This window comes from Embiotoca jacksoni, unplaced genomic scaffold, assembly GCF_022577435.1.
Source record: "Embiotoca jacksoni isolate LCO1_2020_lvr unplaced genomic scaffold, fEmbJac1.0.p SCAF_29, whole genome shotgun sequence".
Taxonomy (NCBI): Eukaryota; Metazoa; Chordata; class Actinopteri; family Embiotocidae; genus Embiotoca; species Embiotoca jacksoni.
The window spans coordinates 3,238,520-3,260,301 of record NW_027185380.1 but is presented as its reverse complement, the minus strand read 5'-3'; the positions used below and the strand labels follow the sequence as shown (position 1 = coordinate 3,260,301).

The following is a 21,782-nucleotide window of genomic DNA, read 5'->3' as shown; positions in this document are numbered from 1 at the left end:
CCACACACACACACACACACACACACACACAGATAAATCAGGAGAAAGTCACTGAACATTTTTTATATCTTTTTTTTTACTGTCTTGAAAAAGTTTTAATCTGATTGTGTTTACATACATTCACAAAAAAAACATGCATTCAAATTCAGGGTAAAGGAAACTGAAATAAGAACCAAAAAAATATGCAAAGGTTGATGAAAGTAGCAAAAGATGCACCGAATGCATTGACACACGCGGACATCCTGAATAAAGCCTGTTGTTGGACTGGATGACGACATAATAACAGCAAATAAACAGTAAAATGTTCCAAACATTGGGGCAGGTGAACTCCCCCAGAACCCTTCACACTCTGTTTCCCACGTCGAGCCTCCGTCCACACGACACGCACAGAAAACACTTGTGTGTAAACTCAATGCAGTTTGCCTCAAAGCTTTTGGCCAAAAGTCCCTCAATACAAATAAATGATGACATTTTTTTCATAATGTCTTTGGATGGCACAGATCATTACAAGAAGCACCAATGAAGCAACAGCTACATTAAATTAATAAGTAAAAGTAATCAATAAGCATAATAAAACATTTAAATGCATGTATGGCAACAAGAGATTGCGTGAGGCACTATAATGGCACAAAAAAATAGTGTGCTATAATGATATATCATTAAGAAACAATGAAAATGTGTAGTTAGATAGGAAGATGTAAACGCTCTAAAGTTTGACTTCTTGCATACAAAAAAGGCATTCGTGGCTCTGAGCAGCAACGGCTTCATTAAATGAGAAAAGCTTTCAAAAGCGAGGACGAAACGAAGACTTGGCAGCGTCTCCGGTCCCACGTCCTGCCTCTGATGCGGGGACGAGGACGGGTGGTCCAGACAGGGGCGGAGGTGGACTATCATCTGAGGTAGACTGTGTCACAGGTCTGCAGAGGGGGAAAAAAACGCACCGACCCACAGCAGTTCTACGATGCTGCGCTGATATCCAAAAAGGTCTTTGAGTCTCCCCCCCCAAAAAAACAACCACCTGTCACTGTCAGCAGCGACAGACGGATGAGTGACATGTTCAGACGGTTCACTGACGCTACCTGTAGGCTGCAGGTGTACCAGGGGCACGAAGAACGGCAAGCAAACAGGATTAACAACACTTGCAGCCATCTTCATTTCAATACATTTTGGTCTTCTGTAAATAAAATTAATGCTTTGGGTGAAGGCCCGTCAATCACGGTAACATCTTCCATCAGCACTACGAAATAAATACCATACGAAAACATAAAACAAACACCCTTTTACCAAAGGTTCAGGAACTGAGTTAATGATCCACTGGACTTAACTGGACTGATGGTCACATCTATCAATGATTACTCAGACGTATACTCATAGTTCATTTCAAAAAGGAGACAATAAAATACTGATGGTGAATGTGTCATAACATTTTCTACACTACCGAGGGACAAAATATGCATTACTGCTCGTTTCTGGCTTGGTTCTTTTGGTCCTTTCAGAGGCCATCGGTCCGAGCAGGTGATGTGTTGTTGACATGACGACAGCTGCTCTGTGACCTTGACCTCGTCATATTAAGGCATTTAAGCAGAGTCGGGACTTTGTAAATGTACAACGGTATGTTCTCAAACCATCCGACCAAATTACAGAAAACAACTCTCACCACTGGTTTCAAAGAAATGCTGATCAGTGATAATTAATATCGTAAATCCACACAGGTACACAACGTAGGTCTGTTCCTTATGACTCCACACTACGGTCAGAATGAGGGTGTGCTGGCTCAGTGTCACTGTAAAGGAATAGTTTGACATTTTGGGAAACAAACAAACAAATTGTGTAGCTGTTTTGTTTTGTTTTTGCAGCGATTAAACAAAAGAAATAGAACTTAATAATTACTGAGCGTTAGAGGAGCTCAAAGCTGTTTCTGCTTTGGTCGGGCAGGGCCGAAGCGTTTCCCTGTTTCCAGTCCTGATGCTAAACTAAGCGAACCAGCTGCCATATGTTTAACAGACAGACATGAAAGTGGCAACAATACAACCAGCACAAAAGCATTTTCCAAAATGTCAAACAGGTTATTTGAAGATGTAACTGTAAAACATTGAAGAGGTTTTTCAGTTTCTTTACAAGCAGCTAAATCGGTCAGAGCAGCAAATTTACTCATGAAGGGGCCCCAATAGACCTCCGGCTCCCCCGATTCCCTCTAGGCTCTGTGTAGGTTCATTACAGCTACTTTTAAACCCAATAACATTAATTGATCCAATAAAACTGTAGCTCGGGGACCCTCCACACAGCGGGGCTTCAGGAGTGGATGATGATGCTGGAGTCCCCTTCAGGTCTCTTTGATTTTAGTTTATACAGTATTGGGCTTTAGTGGTGCATCATGGGAAACCTGGAGTTGTCAGGTACAGTCCGTTCAATAAAAGATCATGTTTCCTGGATCAGAGCTGCTTGTCATGAGACCATGTGTCATCATTTCTGACGGGATGTAATTCATTGTGCTTCCTTGAACTGCATCCCTTCACGTATCAGAGCACCTTTACAGAGAGAGCGCTTCTCTGTTTGTCCCTTTAAAACATTACGAACAGATTTCATCTGGATCTTGATAGTTTTGGCTCTTTAAGACTGAGAAGAGAATGTGTGACTGCACACTGGACAAAATAAAGATGGCAGGTTTGAGGAGAAAAGTTCAACATACCAGTTCACTTTGCACTGAGACAGAACAAAGTTCCCATCATCATACATCCTAACATCATACATGTTCTTTTTATGACACTTTTCTACATCTACAACTGAATGGTACTGCTGAACTGATTATAGAGAATAATGTAAGATTGCATAACCACTGAGAACGCAGCTGATCGTCTGGTTTTGGTAGAGAGGCTGGCTGAAGACCGAGTCAGCAGCTTTCACGCTGCATTTATAAAAAAAAAAGCACAGCCTGCCTTCTTTCAGTCGTGACAAAATAAAATGTGCAGTTTTTCCCCATTTTCATTTGAAATTTCAAGTGTGCCTGCTGTAAGATTAGTTCGGTCGAATGCATAGTTCTTCAGCATCACATCCATGTTAAACTCTACTTCAAGCTATAACTGTCTGATATGTTTCATCGCTTTGGAATTTCCTGACATTCTCCTACTGAAAGTTGTAATTACAATCGTGGCTACAAACACACACACAGCATGTTAACCTGCAGTCAGCAGCCGCCTCTGTCTGACCCCGCGTGTCCCTCTGTCAGTCTGTTCGGGGCCCTCAGAGGACAGACTCTCCGGTTTTGTGCGGCGTGTCTGCCTGAGCCTTCTCGTGCTCCATCATCTTCTCGGTGACGTCCGCTTCCTTGCCGGCGGCCTGCTCCTTCTCGGCCCTCTTGCGCTTGGCCTCGACCCAGGGTATCAGGCACAGCAGGGCCCCTCCGATCATCGGGGGGATACCGGCCAGGTAGAAGGCCTCGTCGTAGCGGCCCAGCGTGTCCCTCAGAGACCCTGACCCAGACACAGGGAGAAACAATACCGACGTTAGTTGGACTCCAGCTGGGGTCAGAAAACTGCAGGTAAAAGTGAAAGTTGAATTAAAGCCGTTTGGTTCAACATCTGAAGAGTGTAATGGATGTTTAATTGATCTTTTTCTTGGAGCCTTTTCTTGGTTTCGGCGCATGCTGATTGGTTAAAATGAACCCGAGGTCTCCGCCCGGTAGGATGGAATGACTGCAAACGGTTCTCTGAGGAGGAACCAGACTGGTTCACACCTTCGACCGCCCCCTTTTTGCTGAAAATCAACAAATCTTCTCCTCCAACTTATTCGACTTTCCTTTTTCATTTGGCTTAAAATTTTGACTTTGCAGCTTAATCCATGATGTTCATGTCAATAAATGTTCAACAAAATGCAGTCGGTTAAATATTAGAAGTTAAGCTCCTGGAGATAAACAGCTAAACTTATGTGCCATTAAATCACGGCAGAAGAACGACGAGAGGACGGGAAACAAGAGACGGAAAGTTAACAACGTTTCAGTTTGTTTCATGCAGCTGATTCTATACCGATGAATGGAAACGATTCAAATACAAATTCAGATGACGCATGAAGTCTTAATAAGTCCTTCACCTGCTGCACATCAACAGATTCACAGTCAGCAGGTTTATCCAGCACATGTTGTCAACTTCCTGCAGAATCACTCTCTCCTGTCACATGCTTTGTTTGCAGATGTTTCTAGAGACAATCTTTGTTTAGGGATGTTCAAGTCTGCCAGCACTAACTTGTTACAAGTTCCTCGACTGTGACCTCTGACCTCTCTGGAGCAGGAGAGCACAACGAGTATGACTAGTCACACACACTCTTTGTCTCTGTAAGGAAAGTGAATTCCTTGACTTGAAGACTGTACAGGCTCTCTGCACATGAAGCTCACATGAGCTGATGTTCCTGATATCCAAATATCGTGGGAAACACAGGAGCCTTCACGTTACAGGTGTTACAAACATCTCATATTTTCCAATGTTTCTTTAATATGTAAACAACTTTGGCTGGAATAAGTTTACTGTATGTGTGTTTGTGATTTAAATCTGCACATTCAGGACCAAAGAAGAGGCCAAATGAACACTAGATGGGGCAAAGGACCTTCTGTATTAATATCTGTGTGAGCGAGAGGACTCTCCTCTGGATCTCTGGACGGTGACGAAGAATGCAGCCATGTTTGTTATCGTTGGTATATTCTAAAACTGCATCATTCGTACTTGGAAAATTATCACTTTTTTATCTTATTATAGCAAGACCTACAGCAGAGAATGACATGTTCTATAAACAGAGAATATATGTTGATATAAAAGGTATAAAATAAAAACTGTACTGCTGCAGAAACAGTTAAAAACTGCTCCACCTGCAACAGATGTTTGAACTTGCTGCAAATTATTAGGAAATACTGATTTGACTGAGAAGACAAACACACAATTTGTAATTTATGACTTTGATGAATCCAATTTATGAAAACAAAGTTATGATATAACAAAGAGCATCTTAGCAGCTCGGCACGTCATTAAAAGGCCCTAAACTGCTTCATCATATCTTGAACATGGTCAGTAATCAGTATGGTGTAAACATAAATATCATATACTGCCTATAGCAGCAGCCCGTTGAGCATGAACACGGTTTGTGGTTCACTCCTGTTTTACCTGCAATCGGGGGCCCAACAATCATGGGCACGGACATGAGGCCCAGCAGGAAGCCGATGGCCTGCGACACATCTTCGGACCCGACCAGCTCGAAGGCGATGGGGGCCATGATGCAGATGAAGCAGCCGTCGAACAGACCCATCAGCAGGCACACGGCGATCAGCCCGCCGAAGATATGGCACAGCGGGATCATCATGGACATGATGCCGATGATGAAGAAGGACGTCACCTAGCAGAGGGGGTGACGTGCTTTATTCATCTTTATAATATCATTTTAATTTGTTTACGTTTCGGTTTCAGGGAAGTTTCTTTCCAAATTCGAATTAGTTTGGGCTTCAGCTTTGAGTTTTATGGTGTATCTGCATAGTTGAAATCAAATTTATTGAGAAAATCGAACAGCCAGAATGAACCAACCCACATTAGAGGTGGATGATTTGTTGTGAACCAATCACAACATCACTTTTGGTTAAAAATTAGATGCAAATCCACCATAATATCATAATTAAATGTTTAGTGTTTATCACTTTCTTCTATTCTTAATCTGACCATTTTTATTTATGATAATAACACAATTTCTTATCCTAAATTTATAAGATTTTGCAATATTTATACACTGCTCAAAAAAATAAAGGGAACACTTAAACAACACATCCTAGATCTCAATGAACGAAATATTCCAGTTGAAAATCTTTATTCATTACATAGTGGAATGTGTTGAGGACAAAATAACGTAAGAATGATCAATGGAAATCAAAATCATTATCCCATGGAGGTCTGGATTCAGAACCATACTCAAAATGAAAGTGGAAAAATCAGATCACAGGCTGATCCAACTTCTATGGAAATTCCCCAAGACAAGTCAAAATGAGGCTCAGTAGTGTGTGTGGCCTCCACGTGCCTGTATCACTCCCTACAATGGGATCTCCTCCCAGACCTGGATCAAAGCATCAGTCAACTCCTGGACAGTCTGTGGTGGACGTGGCGTTGGTGGATGGAACGAGACACGATGTCCCAGATGTGCTGGATTGGATTCAGGTCTGGGGAACGGGCGGGCCGGTCCGTAGCATCGATGCCTTCATCATGCAGGAACTGCTGACACACTCCAGCCACATGAGGCCGAGCATTGTCCTGCATCAGAAGGAACCCAGGGCCCACTGCACCAGCATATAGTCTTACAATGGGTCTGAGGATCTCATCCCGGTACCTAATGGCAGTCAGGGTACCTCTGGCTAGCACATGGGGGGCTGTGCGGCCCTCCAAAGAAATGCCTCCCCAGACCATCGCTGACCCACCACCGAACCGGTCACGCTGGAGGATGTTGCAGGCAGCAGAACGTCCTCCACGGCGTCTCTAGACTCCGTCACGTCTGTCACATGTGCTCAGTGTGAACCTGCTCTCATCCGTGAAGAGCACAGGGCGCCGACGGAGAAGCTGCCAATCTTGGTGTTCTCTGGCAAAGTCCAATCGCCCTGCACGGTGTTGGGCTGTAAGCACAGACCCCACTTGTGGACGTCGGGCCCTCATACCACCCTCATGGAGTCTGTTTCTGACAGTTTGAGCAGAAACATGCACATTAGTGGCCTGCTGGAGGTCATTTTGTAGGGCTCTGGCAGCGCTCCTCCTGTTCCTCCTCGCACAAAGGAGCAGATAGCGGTCCTGCTGCTGGGTTGTTGTCCTCCTACGGACCCCTCCACGTCTCCTGGTGTACCGGCCTGTCTCCTGGTATCTCCTCCGTGCTCTTGACACTGTGCTGACAGACACAGCAAACCTTCTTGCCACAGCGTGCATTGATGTGCCATCCTGGATGAGCTGCACTACCTGAGCAGCTTCTGTGGGTTGTAGACACCGCCTCATGCTACCTCTAGTGGTGAGGGCACTGGCAAAATGCAAAAGTGACCAAAAATCATCCAGAAAGGAAAGGATGAGGACAGAGAAATGGTCTGTGGTCACCACCTGCAGAACCATTCCTTTACAGGGTTGTCTTGATAATTGCCTCATTTCCACCTGTTGTCTGTTCCATTTGCACAACAGCAGGTAAAATTGATTCACAATCAGTGTTGCTTCCTAACTGGACAGGTTGATTTCCCAGAAGTGTGATTGACTTGGAGTTACATCAGACCTGGGCATTGTGTGGCCCGCGGGCCACATGTGGCCCTTTGGTTGATTCTGACATAACATGCAGTACTCTTACCAGTCTTACCAGCTTGTCAAAACAAAGCTATATACTGCTTTTATAAAGAAATATAATTAATATTATGCAGAATTGAGTTCAGCCTTTTGGCCTGGCCCGCCACAATATTTTCTGTTTCTCATGTGGCCCCATGGAAAAAAATAATTGCCCACCCCTGAGTTACATTGTGTTGTTTAAGTGTTCCTTTTATTTTTTTGGAGCAGTGTACATTATACATGCTCTTTGCATTGTCTCTAAATTTAGGATTTTTTTTCAATATAAAATTTGACTTTTGAAGTCCTTTAACTGCCTTAAATCTAAAGACCCATTAGGGATCCTCACGTATCCTGTTTCAGCATTGGATGGCTATTTAAATGCTGTTTCAGTCCCCCTTTTACATTTATATGGAAAATCTGCTCCTTTGACTGTTGCGGCTGAACACTCACCTGCAAGAACACCTTGTTGACTCCGTCAATGTAGTCCGCCACGATGCCGAAGATCAGACGGCCCACGAAGGACGTGATGCCGATGCACATGAGCAGAATTTCTTTATTGGTTTCTGGTCCAAAGCGCTCCTCCACGTGTTTCATCTGATGACAATAAATGAACGCGATAAACTCAGCTGTCTCAGACTGCAGTTAACTTCAATCCTAAAGCACAAATTAAGTAAATCAGTCTTCACCAATTCAGAGTCATCAGTAGGAACTAAGCACCGTTAACCTTTGACTGACATCATGGTTGATGACTTTGAATTCACCAAGACGTGTTAAGAGTTGAGGCAAATAGGATAGTAAGTTTTCATTTTTTGATTTTGATTTGATACACTTTATTAATCCCCGAGGGGAAATTTCTTCGCTACAGCAGGGGGGGCTCTCAGGGGGGAGCTGCTGCAGCAGGCTGCCACTAGCGCGGCGCCAGGTAACCTGACCTGAGGTGCATGTTTTTGGATGATGGGAGGAAGCCGAGAACCCGGAGAGAACCCATGCAAGCACAGGGAGAACATGCAAACTCCGCACAGAAAGGCCCAGGACCGGATTCGAACCCGGAACCTTTTTGCTGTGAGGCGACAATGCTAACCACTGCACCACCGTGCCGCCCATTTGAATTACATTGTAAGCTTTCTTGGTTCTTGGTATCCGGTGGTTTAATGCTGAGTTCCAGATGAGGTCTTTCCTTCACTTCCCCAACAAATAGTTCTTCCATGTCAGGACTCTTACTGTGTAGAGCAGTAATGTTAACCGAGTAGTGTTGTTTTAATCACTGTTGTTCTGCACTGACAGGAAATGACGTCATCATGTGAACACATCACCCTCCAAAATATCTGCAGCTTTAATTATTTTACCCAGAATTCAGCGTCTTTTTGTGTCCTCTGTTTAACTCTCAATAAACACACTGATTCTTCTGTCCAGCAGCAGCAGTGGAAAATAAACACTTTGTGTTCAGGAACAGCTGCAGTACAACACCTAGAACACAAGTACAACATCTGGAACACAAGTACAACATCTGGAGCACAAGTACAACATCTGGAACACAAGTACAACATCTGGAACACTAGTACAACATCTGGAACACTAGTACAATGTTTGAAACAGTAATGCAGCAGAATGAGTACAATCTCCATATTTCAATGTAGAGATTACAGTGCATTTATTCTATTATATGAAACTGGTGTTGTTCTAGTGAACATAGATTTTGAGTTTTTAACCAAGTTTAAATAATTCTTTACTTGATCGATTAGATTTCTTTTGAGAGCCGTTAAAGCACAGTCCTGTATGTGAAGTTCAAACATCTTGTATTTTTTCCCTTCAAACCAACCTCATATTAATTAAAGTGGTGTGGATGCCACTAACCTGTCCCTACAGCAGTTATCAACACAACATTATTCTCCTCCAGAGGCACACGGTTGTGAAAACGGGGAAGTTCACTGAATGTGTTGTGTTGAGGATGTGATTCTCTAATTGCACGGGATGGTTGGTATTCTGCAGAACTCAGGGTGTGAGGGTTGGAAGGGTTTGGCAGCCTGACGAGGGATTTCACAAAATGATAACTGTTCTGAACACAGTGATGTGTCCTCCGGCTCCGTACTGCATCAATCAGGCAGACATGTTGTTGGTACCATGGTACCAGGGTGACATGGTGACATGGTACCAGGTCACATTCAGGAGTGTCCTGCTCAGAGGGGATTCTTGCATCCAAAAAGCAATGCTGCAGGCTCAATGTGTGTGTGTGTGTGTGTGTGTGTGTGTGTGTGTGTGTGTGTGTGTGTGTGTGTGTGTGTGTGTGTGTGTTGAGTAGCAGCATGAAAATGACGCTGTGGCTGAAAAAAAGACTCATTTCTGTTTCTGTCACTAAAACATAATAGTTTGGTTTGAATTTGTCATTTGTTAAAGAATAAAGCTAATGATGTCTCTGTCATTATTTCTTATTGACAAGAATGAAAAGAACAAAAACAACAAATCAATAGTGTGACTTTCAATAACTTTCCTCATTGCTTTAAAAAAAAAAACATAAAAATAAATATCTGAGCAGTCAAGGTTTTGGTGACTGCTGCTCCAACAGGAGGAAATGGTGCATTTGCTGATGAAAGTACTTCATTTGGAGCACAGCCTTTATCTTTCCTTTATGGACTCTCTAACAGAACTCACAGGTGTCATTAATCATTAATAACATTAATGATTGCTGCGTTCCATTAAGCGTCATTAAAGTTCTGAGTAACACCTGTGCTGCTGCGTCTGGGACGAGTCGATGTGGAAAACAAGGATAGTTGCTGGAATTAACACGGCATGCGACATGCAGTTAACTGTGGAGTAACCAGCTGGAGCAGTGACTGAGGACATAATCACATGTAGAGAAATACTGCAGCTGATCGTGTTTGAGGGAGAACTTTCCCCTTCAGAGCCTCACGGTGCTCCATCCCACCTCTCTGATCGCTCCTCTTGGCCCTATTAATGGTCATTAAACATCAGCCCTCCTCCAGCCCACACACCCTGCAGGTGCTCCTCATTAAACACCAAACAAGCCGTTTCAAAAAGAGAGGCTGCTTTCTAAAGAAAAGAGTTCAGAGTCGGCTCAGGGAGAACACGCATCATCTGTTCACGGGAGAGCAGCACACTTTATAATGTTCTTCATCTGCTTTTGGAAATGTACCGACACAATTTAGATTAACGCACTAACAGAGCAAACATAATATGAGGATAAGTGTGTGTGTGTGTGTGTGTGTGTGTGTGTGTGTGTGTGTGTGTGTGTGTCCCACATTGGACTTCACTCTTTTATAATCTCCAGATATGTACGGCTTGATTTGAAAAACAGACGTGGATCTGGGGCAGTGCTCCTCTAAAAGGCTGCGATCAGCACTTAGTTCTGACAACACACACACACACACACACACACACACACACACACACACACACACACACACACACACACACACACACACACACACACACACAGAGAAGAGTGGGTTGGTTTTGATAGGCCTGTCTTCCTGAAAGTCTGCACTCTGCTGTTTGACCCATGTGTTTTCCCTCTTCTTCCCCTGCTGTGTAACAAGGCTGAGGCTCAGCTTTAAGGTCAGGGAGGGGGAACACGATCCGGGGCTGTCGGGCCCGGAGAGGCGCTGAGGCTCCAGCCAAGCCCCCGCGGTGTCCCAGTCTGAGTAGCAGACACAGGAGAAGCGTTGGGAAAACACAGGCCGATCTCCCTCCAAAAACAGTCATCGTGTCCAAATAAACAGTCACCTCCTGGGTCGCCGTCACATCCAGCCTCTCTGCTCTGCAGCCCTCACAAGAAGGAGTCGGTTTCCCGTTTATACCGGGAATAAAAACTAATTGAGGGAAAGTGACACCTGTTGACAGAACTGTGTGGACTGAAACGAGAGCTGCAGACTGAATCCTGCTGTCATATTTGGCAGCGTCCACCAGGACCACATGATGCGTTGGGAGGCTGCTGTGATGTACAGTTTTGTGTCCAAGGTTGTAAATGCCCGGTTATTATACCATCAGGTAAACACCATCACCCTAATGTAAGCATTTAAAGTATCAGACTGATTTTAGTTCATCAGTTGGTCTCCATGTCAGTACTCTGGAGGTGATTAGAATTTAGTTTGTGTTCCCATGTATGCAATCCTGTACACACTATTTACCAGCTGCACTACCTGCACACATCTGGGTTGCTCAAACACGCATCTACTGTATGTCTATTTACCTTTTTTACATTTCATATTGTATTTGTATTTTTATATCGCATCTATTTCTTATATTTTCCCTGTGTTGCACCGACTTGGTCTGTTTTGTGTTGTTTTCAATTTCGCTTTACAATAAAAATAAAGATTTCTGATTCTGATTTCCAGAAACTGTGTTATTTGGGAAAGGAAGAGGTAAGTGATAAATTAGAAAACATACTTTTTCATGATATTGGTGAACTGTCCCTTTAAGTGAAAGAAAATCTAGCCCCAAAAGGTGTGCAGCTGACCAGAAGAAAATAATCTTTTAAGAAGATGAGCACATGGATGACGTTTCAACTGGATCTGATATACTGCTCATCAAGAACAGTATTATCTTCCTGCACAGTGTCTACATCAGGAACAAAAACACAGATTCAGGTACAGTATTTAATAATAATAATAATAATAATAATAATAATAATAATAATAATAATCTTTACTTATATAACACTTGCTTCATATAAGTCATGCTAATCAAGTGAAGACAACCTGATACATTCATATTAAACTGTATCTTTCAGAGACATTCTGTACCATCACGAACCATCTGAACCCTCTGGTTGCGGTTTCAGCTTCCCCTCCTTTCATCCTTCACTTTCCTGAACCTCACACTGCTCTGAGTGTTCTGATACCCATGTTGTTGAAGCTCCCTGACTCACCTCTTGACCTTCTTCCTCTCTCGTGCCAAGAAAGCAGATCCAAAAAATGGGACTATGGATACTGGGAAATCACACCACGGCATTCCCCTGTTGGCATTTACGTGTTGCTATTTGTCATCCAAACGATCTTTGGCCCAGAGGTGTGTGTGTGTGTGTGTGTGTGTGTGTGTGTGTGTGTGTGTGTGTGTGTGTGTGTGTGTGTGTGTGTGTCTGGGGAGGGGGAGGGAGGGGGAGAGAGGGAAGGGGGATCCAGTAACACAAACAGCACATAACCGCACAGTATGTCTGAATGTCGTTCTAATCCAATTTGACTGAGACAGCAGATGACAGACCAAAACAACACCAACTTACCAGGTGGACATAAGGCACAAAGTAGCCGTAGAGCGCTGCAGGGATGCCGAAGGCCCAGATGCGATATCCCCAAGACTTCCAGATCTTGACGTTGAATATCTGCCTCAAGCGGGAGACGCCGGGTTGGGAGTGAGTGGGTTTGACGGGCAGCAGGGGTTTGTAGGTGAAGCCGGCCAGCATCACAATAAACATGAGGATGCAGAGGACGCGCATGGTGTTCTGGAGGCCCACTTTTTCCAGCAGGCTCGACAGCACGAAGGGCAGAGTGATGGTGAAGATGCTGCTGCCGGCCGTCACGATGCCGTTCACCAGACCCAGGCGCTTCTTGAAGTAGTGGCCCAGGATGACCAGGCTGGGCTGGTAGGCGAAGGAACAGCCGCAGGCGAACACGATGCCGTAGGTGAAGTAGAGCGGCCCCAGGGACCTGGAGGCAGCACAACCACACCATACATCACTCTACTGCCTTCTGACGCTCAGCTGGTTCACAACAAGTCCACAAAGACATACAGACAGTCAGATCCTGGTTTAGCATCAGTTCTTGTGGCAGTGGCTTGGAAGAAAAGTTAAAGGTGTTTTTTTTGTACAATAAATGCTAATTTCTGAAACAAATAAAACTTCAGCAAAATTGAGAAAAGTTCTCTTGTCTTTAAGGTATTTAAACTTCGGCAAATTACATGAAATGTATTTATTGAGGAAAAAATGAGTAATGTAGTGTAGTAAAGTCTTCTAAGTCACTTTCAAAATCGTGTTCAGGTTACATAAATCAAATAAAAAAATTCTCAGTCTCAGCTTTAGAAAATGAGGAATAGTGAAATCTCATGACTATGTATATACTACTGATATTTTGCACCTTTTACTGTGAGCTGAAGAACACGGCCGTCCGTCTGCCGTTTGTGAAATGCTGTCTGACACTCACTTGATAAGCTGGAATTCAACTGACAATTTAGTGCTCACAAAAGTGACAAGAGCGTGATGGCGCCGCGCCCGCTGCTTTCTTCGAATCAGTTATTTTTGTATGCTTGTGTGAGCGTTTCCTCATGTTGATCAGAGGGAGGTTCTGGGAAATGATTAACGACAGAGTGTTAGAGCAGAGCCTCTTACCCACAGAGTCACAATAAAATGCAGGAGGGGTATGCTTCGTTCTGGGAGATCTGCTTAACTCAGCAAACGTGTTTCCAAAATATAAAGTTTACTGTCGACACTTCATTTCAGCCCTTTGAAATAAAAGGTGGTGGTAATGTAGTTAAAGGCAGGTGTGGACATTTTTAGTGTTTATCAATGGTTTTTTTTTACCAGTTCCTACTATAACTCCTCTGATTAACAGTTACTGAACACTTGATAATAATGTGTCGCCACGGGTTTGAAGCCACGTGAACGGTTGCTACATCTGCAGTGGACACGTTTTATAAGACTATCAGGTGGAGTTTGCATCTTACACACTCAGATTTGTTATTCAAATTCGAAAGTTGAACTCTTTTAACATACGTGCATTATAAAATGTCAGCTAAATCTGTTAGCTAACTGAGGACTGAAGTTGCTCATCATCCCAATAACTGTAAAAGTAGGTGTCATGTATAACGTATGCTGCGATGTGATGATACGTGGAATTAACAAACAAATTAACAAGAAGCTTCCTTACGAAACAAAGGAGCTGGCGAGCAGTCCGACCAGGCCGACAGCAGCGCCCCCTACTGCCGTGACCCTGCAGCCGAGCATGTCGGTGAAGACGCTGACGATGGGAGAGCAGAAGAAGATCATCCCCATGGAGAGGGAGCCCACCCACGCTGCACGAGACACAGAGACAAGGCAGGAGAGGATGAATGGAAGAGATAATGTGATACATCCAGCTGTAATTGAGAGATTATCATTTCACATTCAAAGACAGACACTGTGTCAGTAAGACCTGAGAAAAGTGCCGCTGACTGATGGTGCAGTAACACAACGCTGTTGCTCTTGTATCCATGCACACAAACACACACTATACAACCAGTTTGCTTAGGCAGCTATTCATCAGATGTCTTCCACATGTTGTGAGTTTCCATTTTTACATCCGTCAGTACGTTGTGTTTGTATCCAGCTTGACTTTCTTATAGCCAAGTGTAGCGTAAATAACCCAATAGATGTGTTGTTTCTAGTTAAGGATGGCCTTGTTACACAGTTAATCCTGCAATTTTATTTTGTACTTTTCCATACTTATGAGTTCACAGTCTTGTTTGCTGTTTTCCTTTTTAGACGCTTTTAGTTTGAAAGTCACTCGCTTAGCTTCCTGTCGGGTGAAATGGAACCACAGACTGTTTATAAAAGAGTTCGTAGCTTCCAGGTCTGTAAAACGGTTCCAATGCAGAAGTGTCTTCAGCTGCAATACCACCCAGTACCACTAGAGGTCGGCTCCAAAAAGCCTCCGGCTCCATAGACTCCCATTCAACTTCTCTCATTAAATCCAAAGTGAATAAAATGTGTCCATCAGTTATCTCGGTGTTGTTAGCTAAAGTCACTCCTTCTTATTAGTTTTCTGGAGGTCCATCTGAAAATAATCCCTCATTCATTAGAAAAGAAGATTCAAAAAGACCTGTTTTTGGGGGCGTGTCTGTTTGATTGACAGGCCTGTGGTGCAGTCAGGTTACAGCTATCGCTGGGCGGGACGTAGTATCGTCAGGTTTCCAATCAGATTGGTCAGATCCAGTTATGTTAAGATGAGTTATGTATTTTTTTAAACAGAGTTGTGAATTTAAGTTTGTTTAAATTAATGAGATTAGCTGAATCATCAGTTAAAGTGCCATCACCATCTGTCGCCGGGTACGCTACATGTAAAATGATTCAAAATTGTAGGAGGCAGCAGGAACACACTCAGGAAGCAGTGATCAGGAAAAGGCCTACAACAACTATACCTTGGAGACAGCATCTACCTGCAACATCACACTTCATTTTCAGAAAGGACTAAAAATTATCCAGCAACCAACTAAATAAATAATGATACATCCCTCAAATTAAATTCCCACAAAAGGGCCATCTATATATATAAATCTATATCTGTATGTAAATGTCTGTATCCAATGACTGACACCAATCCCTGTGTTTCCACATTGTCTAAATATGATACATCAACAATTACCATAAGAAGCGCTGGTCAGATTTGCATTAAATCTCCTGTGACTTAATTTGGATTGTGTTTTCTCACATAGTAGAAAGTCTATTTCTTCCCCACAGTGTTTCACATATTTTCAGATTATTGTCACCAGAACAAAATTGTTCAAGTTAACCAAACTTGAGTGTAGTAGTAGTAGTTTTTAGTAGAGTTAGAACTGTGACCATAAGATTGACCACAAGAAACATCTGCAGTGTTGGCTCAGTGCTCAGTCAGCAGTCGTCTATGAGTCTAAGGTTAAATATGACAAGCTGCAGCAGATCTGTTACACATGTTGTTGAATTGTTGTGTTTCTCTGTATAATATTGTCTTGTCTTGCTGTAAAGACTTTAATGTGTTAAGTGCCATGAAATAACCTGTGTTGTGATTTGGCGCTATATAAATAAAATTGAATTGAATGTTAAGATACATTGAAGTCAGAGCAACTATGGCAACATGGAAATACTTACAGCACTGGAGGATTTAATCCTTTTGGCATTCATTAAAGAAGAACAACAGTGTTTGTAGATAACTGCTCTACATGCTTGATAATTAGAAACAGGGTTCCCGCTCTCTGAAACGTCGTTCTATTTTGTTCTTATCAAGGAAAACATGCAAACAGGAAGTGGAAAAACAGTTGAACTGACTAAGCGCACAAGTGGAAGACGTAGCGGAAGCACTTTCTTTTTCTTCCTTCGCCTAACGTCTAACTGACTTTCTGGTGAATTACGAGCCTTTCAGAACACTGAGATCATCTGCTGCTGGTTTATTGGAGTTTCCCAGCGACAGCTGAAAGAAAATTATGATTCAGCTTTTGTAAGTTCTGCTGTGAAGCTCCACTGCCTGCAGACATCAGGGAAGCTAATCAGTAAATACTTTCAAAGAAAGCTTAAAACACATCTCTTTACGTCAGCTTTTAACCAGCTATTCCTGAAGATTGCTTGCACTTGGAAGCAGCGTGCCGTTAAAATGCATACGGCTTTATTCTATTTTATTGTTTTGTTTTGTGTTTAATTTGATACATTTGAATATATATACATATATATATATATATATATATATATGTATATGTATATATATATATATGTATATGTATATATATACGTTTAAATAACAAAGCCTCTTCACATATTTTTCAATTTTTCTTTACTGTGCACAGCACACCATGTCAGATGAGTTATTAAACAACCTTTAACCCTGTTTTTCATTTGAGTCTTGCCTGAATTAAATTGTGCAATCCCTCGTGTGGGATTTGACTATGCAGAAGATGTTGAAGCCAGAAGTGAGAGACATGTTTTGGACCTGAAGCCTTTTGAGGTCTCCAATAATATCACACATCCAATATGAGATAACAGCGTAGGTAGGCTGAAAATGTGAAGGACAAGCCAGCACGTGACACAAGATATATAGATGAAGTTGTTTTTCTCAAATCTGAAGCTAAGTCAGATGAAACTTGTGGGAAAAAGTGGTTCCTGGAGTTTGAATGTTTTTGTTGTCTGCTTTTTGCGTAGAGTAAGGAGAGAGCAGCGGTCAGGTTTCAGGCTTGTTGCTGGTTTTAACTGCTGTGTCTTTATTCTCTCTGAATCCTCATCTAACCCCATGCTGTCACAGTACTGTACACTTTCTGTATAAGACACAGGTTACGACACTGAAGAAAAACACCCTGCTGCCCTCACAGGATTCATCATATCCGCAACGTCACCTACTTTCCCCCTTTTGAGTCAGACAGCTCTGTTTCAGAGTGCTCAGAGTCTCCAGAGAAGCCAGCAGGTGAGAGGCAGTAGTACGCCGAACAAATGAAAGTTGGGCTCCAGAATTTGCTTCCATTTTTTAGCAGTTCTGTGCTGCGTTCAGATTTCCCATTTTCTTGTCCACGACAAGTAGAGAATCCGAATGCAGCACTAGTAAAAAATAAATGTAAACATGTAGTTATTGTCATGGTAACATGCTCACCATGACGATGTTGACCATCTTAGTTGAGTGTGTTTACTGTGTTATCATGCCTTTGCTAACATTAACATGCAACTTAACACTGAACACAAAGTGCAGCTGAGGCTGATAAGAATCTTGTTGCTTTTACAGGCATAAACCAAAGTGCTGAACAACTTAAAACTTTGGCCTAATGATAGCAGTTGATAACAAGTCAGGGGATCACAAACGTCCTTCCAATTCATCCTGAGGGGAACACCAACAACCGCATCAAATCTCATTTAAATCCATCCAATAATTGTTGAGACATTTCCCTTAAATCAAGAAACCGATGTCATCGTGGCACTAAAGGAAAAGACTACCAAAACCAATGATAGAAGATTTTATAAGCAGGATCTATCCTCTGGGGACCGTGAGCGTCTGTACAAAATGTCATAGAAATCAATGAACCTCAGCAATGCAACGATTCGGGGAGGGCGGGTATAGGGGGTGAGCCGGGGGGGGGGGGCAGCTCTGACTTTGGCTGCTTGCTAGGTAGCATGCTAACATAAGCATCCTTCCTATTTTCAGGCAGGGTGTATTTTAAAAAGTCTGATATTCTGGTCTGGTTCAGAGCAGTTTAAGGTCGAGGTTTGTCAAATGATACATTAGCATGCGCTTCTTTTGCAGTCACGTAATGAGTGTAGCTGCGTGTCTAAGCTCCGCCCCTTCACGAAACAGACAAATTAGCGTGACTTTCTGGCAGAAAAACGCATGAGCGACTCTCACTGACCCGAAACGGGTGCAACTTAGTGAATAAATAGTAGTTACGGGACGTTCTGTGAGTACGTTCGTATTTAATTGTTTTCAGGGGGGTGGGAGGTGCTGTTGGCGGGACGGGGCGGCCCACCCTCCCAAGACAATGGTGGGAGACCTCATGGTAACCAGGGTCATGAGCGTACACCAACTGGGAACCTGGAAGGTCGATATAAACTTACAAACAACTTACACGGCCATGTACCAAATATAGCTTGAGTCTAAAGGTGGACAGACCAAGTGACTGATACCGGCCATGACTTGGCTCATTTTCCAGGTGTCAACCAAACCAACGCGAGTACAAGCTTCAAATATATTAGATGTCCATTTCAGAACTACAGTAAAACGAAGGTTTTCGTCCGCTGGGTTGTGGTTAGATGCAAATTTTTCTTGTCAGACTCTAAGACTGAAATAAGCTAAACATTTACAGCACATGGTTTGCTAGACAAAGTGCAGTGACATCTCTCAGTAAAGTGCCCCTGTGAAAATATAAATGTGTAACCTATATTTAGTGAGTGTCCCCTTGCTGAATACCATACTCTGGCTTCCCTGTGTGAGCCAATAAACTGTCAAAGCCTCTTCGGAGCTCCTCCAAACACAGTCGGTCAGAAAAATGCCCGAATTCAATGGGGTCTGCTCTACATGGTCTCATATTTGAGGGGATATCGGCCTGCTTTAAGCTACATAATGTAATAAATGGCAGTGAACAAGAAGGGCATAGAATCCCTCAAAGACAACAGGAAATTGCTGTTGTGGTCTGCTGCCTGTCTCGATTTAAAAGCATTTACGCTTCAGACAAAGAAAAAATTCCGGATTGAAAAATGTAATATCGGGATTCTCTGTGTCCCAGTGACATCCACGGCTCGCCGCGGGCCTGATAGACACCGACAGACCAGGCAGAGTTGCCCTAAGTCGTCTGTCTGCTTTGTTAAAAACTCTTTGTTGGAAACCCTTGTGCTCTGAACCCGGTCACCCCACAACCACCGAACCTCCAGCAGGGAAGCACTCGGCCTCCCATCAGCCACAGAGAAGAGATTCAACGACACCTCTGAGAGTTCAGCATTTCTTAAACTGGTTCTACGCTGTTCTCACTGCTCCTCCATCCTGGTGAAGCGTTCAGATGAGCCCTCCAGGACTCCAGCGTCTCTCTCTTTGGCTGAATCCTTGCTTAGAGATGAAATTGGTCAGAAAATGCACTTGAAATAGGATTTAAATGTAAAAAGTGCAAAGGTTACTGTTGGGTTCATGTAGTTTTTGCAGCTGGCAGGAAATTCATGTTGTGTTCATATTACTGTTTTGTCCATTTTTGAGTTATAATATATTATAATTACAAACATTTAACCTTTTGCTTGAGCACATTAATTGTCCGTATTCATTTTGAAGCCCCTGGCTATTAACACTTAAATAAGGCTTGATCTATTTACCACAGGAAAATAATGCAAACATTTGTCCACAGTTGGTTGGCTCTGGTTAATCCAGAATGAATGACTTTTTTTTTGGCCAAATAAACAAACTGCGGTTAAAACATTCAAATAGCTGGTGTTTCCTTTACTTTAACAGCCCAGAGTTTCCTCTAAAAACACACATCCTCTTCCAATAATGTCCTTTTGAATAGATGAACTAGATGTAATTTAACACTATTAATTATATACAAGTGGATACTATATTTTACATAATTCTAATTAATAATGTTTTTATGGTTTGTGTCAAGTTTGCATTTGTTTGCATTCATGAAAGTTTATTCATCCCATTTCCTTTCAAATTTCAACTGCTGTCAATCATGATTATTTTTAGTGTTTATTCATTAAGTCGTAGTTTTTCTTTGCCTTTACTAGATTAGCAGTCCAGGAAAATAGAGCAGAGAAATGACATGCATTCCTAGTCAACTAGGAATTGAACCAGGGACTCATTAGCATCCTAACCACTCAGCCAACAGGACGTCCTAACTTATTGATAGTTACTCATTATAAATGTTTAACAACATCATCATCAGATACATTTTTTTCCTCCTTAACACAGATATGTTCATATATTCACAAATTGTGATTTTCTGTATTTGTCAGCTTTCTGAATACAAAACGTAAATTTCAACAGGGTAGTGTTGGCACACTGCAACGCTGGAAATAACCGTAACATCTGAATGCATCACGTATCCGCGGGCTTTATTTCATTATTTTACTCAGAAATTAAGGTGTTTTTGTGGCCTCTGTTTCATGCACACAACAAACAAACGGATGTCTTCTATCCAACGGCAGGTTAGCTGCACTTAGTGAAAAAGAACCCTCGTTGTGTGGACATGTCCAACTTGCGTCGGTACAGTGGGACGTTAGTCCCTCTCTTTCACTCTGTAGTAACGATGACGTCACCGAAGGTGAAACGTATTATGCACTCTAATAGTAAGTGTGTAAGTGCACGATTTGAGACACAGCCGAGGTGTGAAACACACAGAAGGGCACTGATGGATCTTCACTTCAGTTTGCAAGTGAATTTAGAGGGCTTGTGTTAAAGCAGCTGGTTGAAGAGTTATCTATTAACCACCATTTGTGGAAACAACTAATGGACAGGCACACTTGGCTCATACTGCAATGGGGTGGCAGACCATTCTCCTAGCTTGGTCAAATAAACAGCTTGTCCCAACAGCTCATTCTAGGAATCCATTGACTAAAGATGCTCAGGTTAAAAAAAAGACAGACGTCATTTAACAGCAGAGACCACTTACACCTGGGCCCTGAGTCCAATGCTGTTCCACTGGAATAAACACCAAGTGAGGAGGAGAAGGTTTTAATAAATCAACTGCTCTCACTGCCAACAAACCAGAAAGAGGACCAGATGTCTCCCTGGATCGCCTCATCAACGCAGGACCATGCAGCACGGCTCAACTTTGCCTTCAGGATGACTTGCCATGATGGAGCTGTTCATGGAACCAAAGGAAAGAAGCCACAGAATTCTACAGAGAAAAGATTTCAAAGAGCTTCTACAGGTTATAAAGAGTTGGTGTATTTCTGTGACATAAAGAACGACGGAATTATGTCCAAATATGGACTGAAAGTACGTTTTGGGACGTAAGCTAAAAATCTGGAAATCTGCATGAAACACTTACAGCTCCCATGAGCAGAGCTAATGATGTTTGTTACAAAACAGCGTGGAGTTTGTCTCTTTTTACAAACAGTACTTTCAATTTAATTTAATATGATTCATTATTAAGTTCAAACAGACACAATATAGCAAGGCTGTATTGTCACAACAATCAAATGGTCAGATAAGTGTTTTCTTAAATATAAAGGCCTTATGTTGGTACCCAGATCTCGTTTTTTCTCCGTGGTGTGTCGGTAAAGATGCGTCGGTTCTTGCGCTGCATCGCTCTGTGCCTTGGCGGACAAAAATA

At 42.6% G+C, this 21,782-nt stretch overlaps 1 protein-coding gene across 3 annotated transcripts in view; it reads right to left on the bottom strand.

Annotated features, from left to right (window-relative positions):
- slc16a10 (solute carrier family 16 member 10) overlaps positions 1-21,782 on the bottom strand; it is a 162,989-nt gene that overhangs the window by 122,641 nt on the left and 18,566 nt on the right. For 2 of the 3 annotated variants that reach the window (XR_011178893.1, XR_011178892.1), the window contains exons 2-6: positions 14,189-14,333; positions 12,550-12,973; positions 7,764-7,907; positions 5,148-5,376; positions 3,179-3,470 (exon numbers count right to left, since the gene is read on the bottom strand). Coding sequence is in view for 1 of the 3 variants with exons in the window: in XM_069161845.1 (XP_069017946.1) it covers positions 3,241-3,470; positions 5,148-5,376; positions 7,764-7,907; positions 12,550-12,973; positions 14,189-14,333 (1,172 nt within the window). In the remaining 2 variants the exon portion in view is untranslated. Of the gene's footprint in view, positions 1-56; positions 3,471-5,147; positions 5,377-7,763; positions 7,908-12,549; positions 12,974-14,188; positions 14,334-21,782 lie in introns of those variants that run through there. The other variant, XM_069161845.1, reaches the window with a different exon arrangement.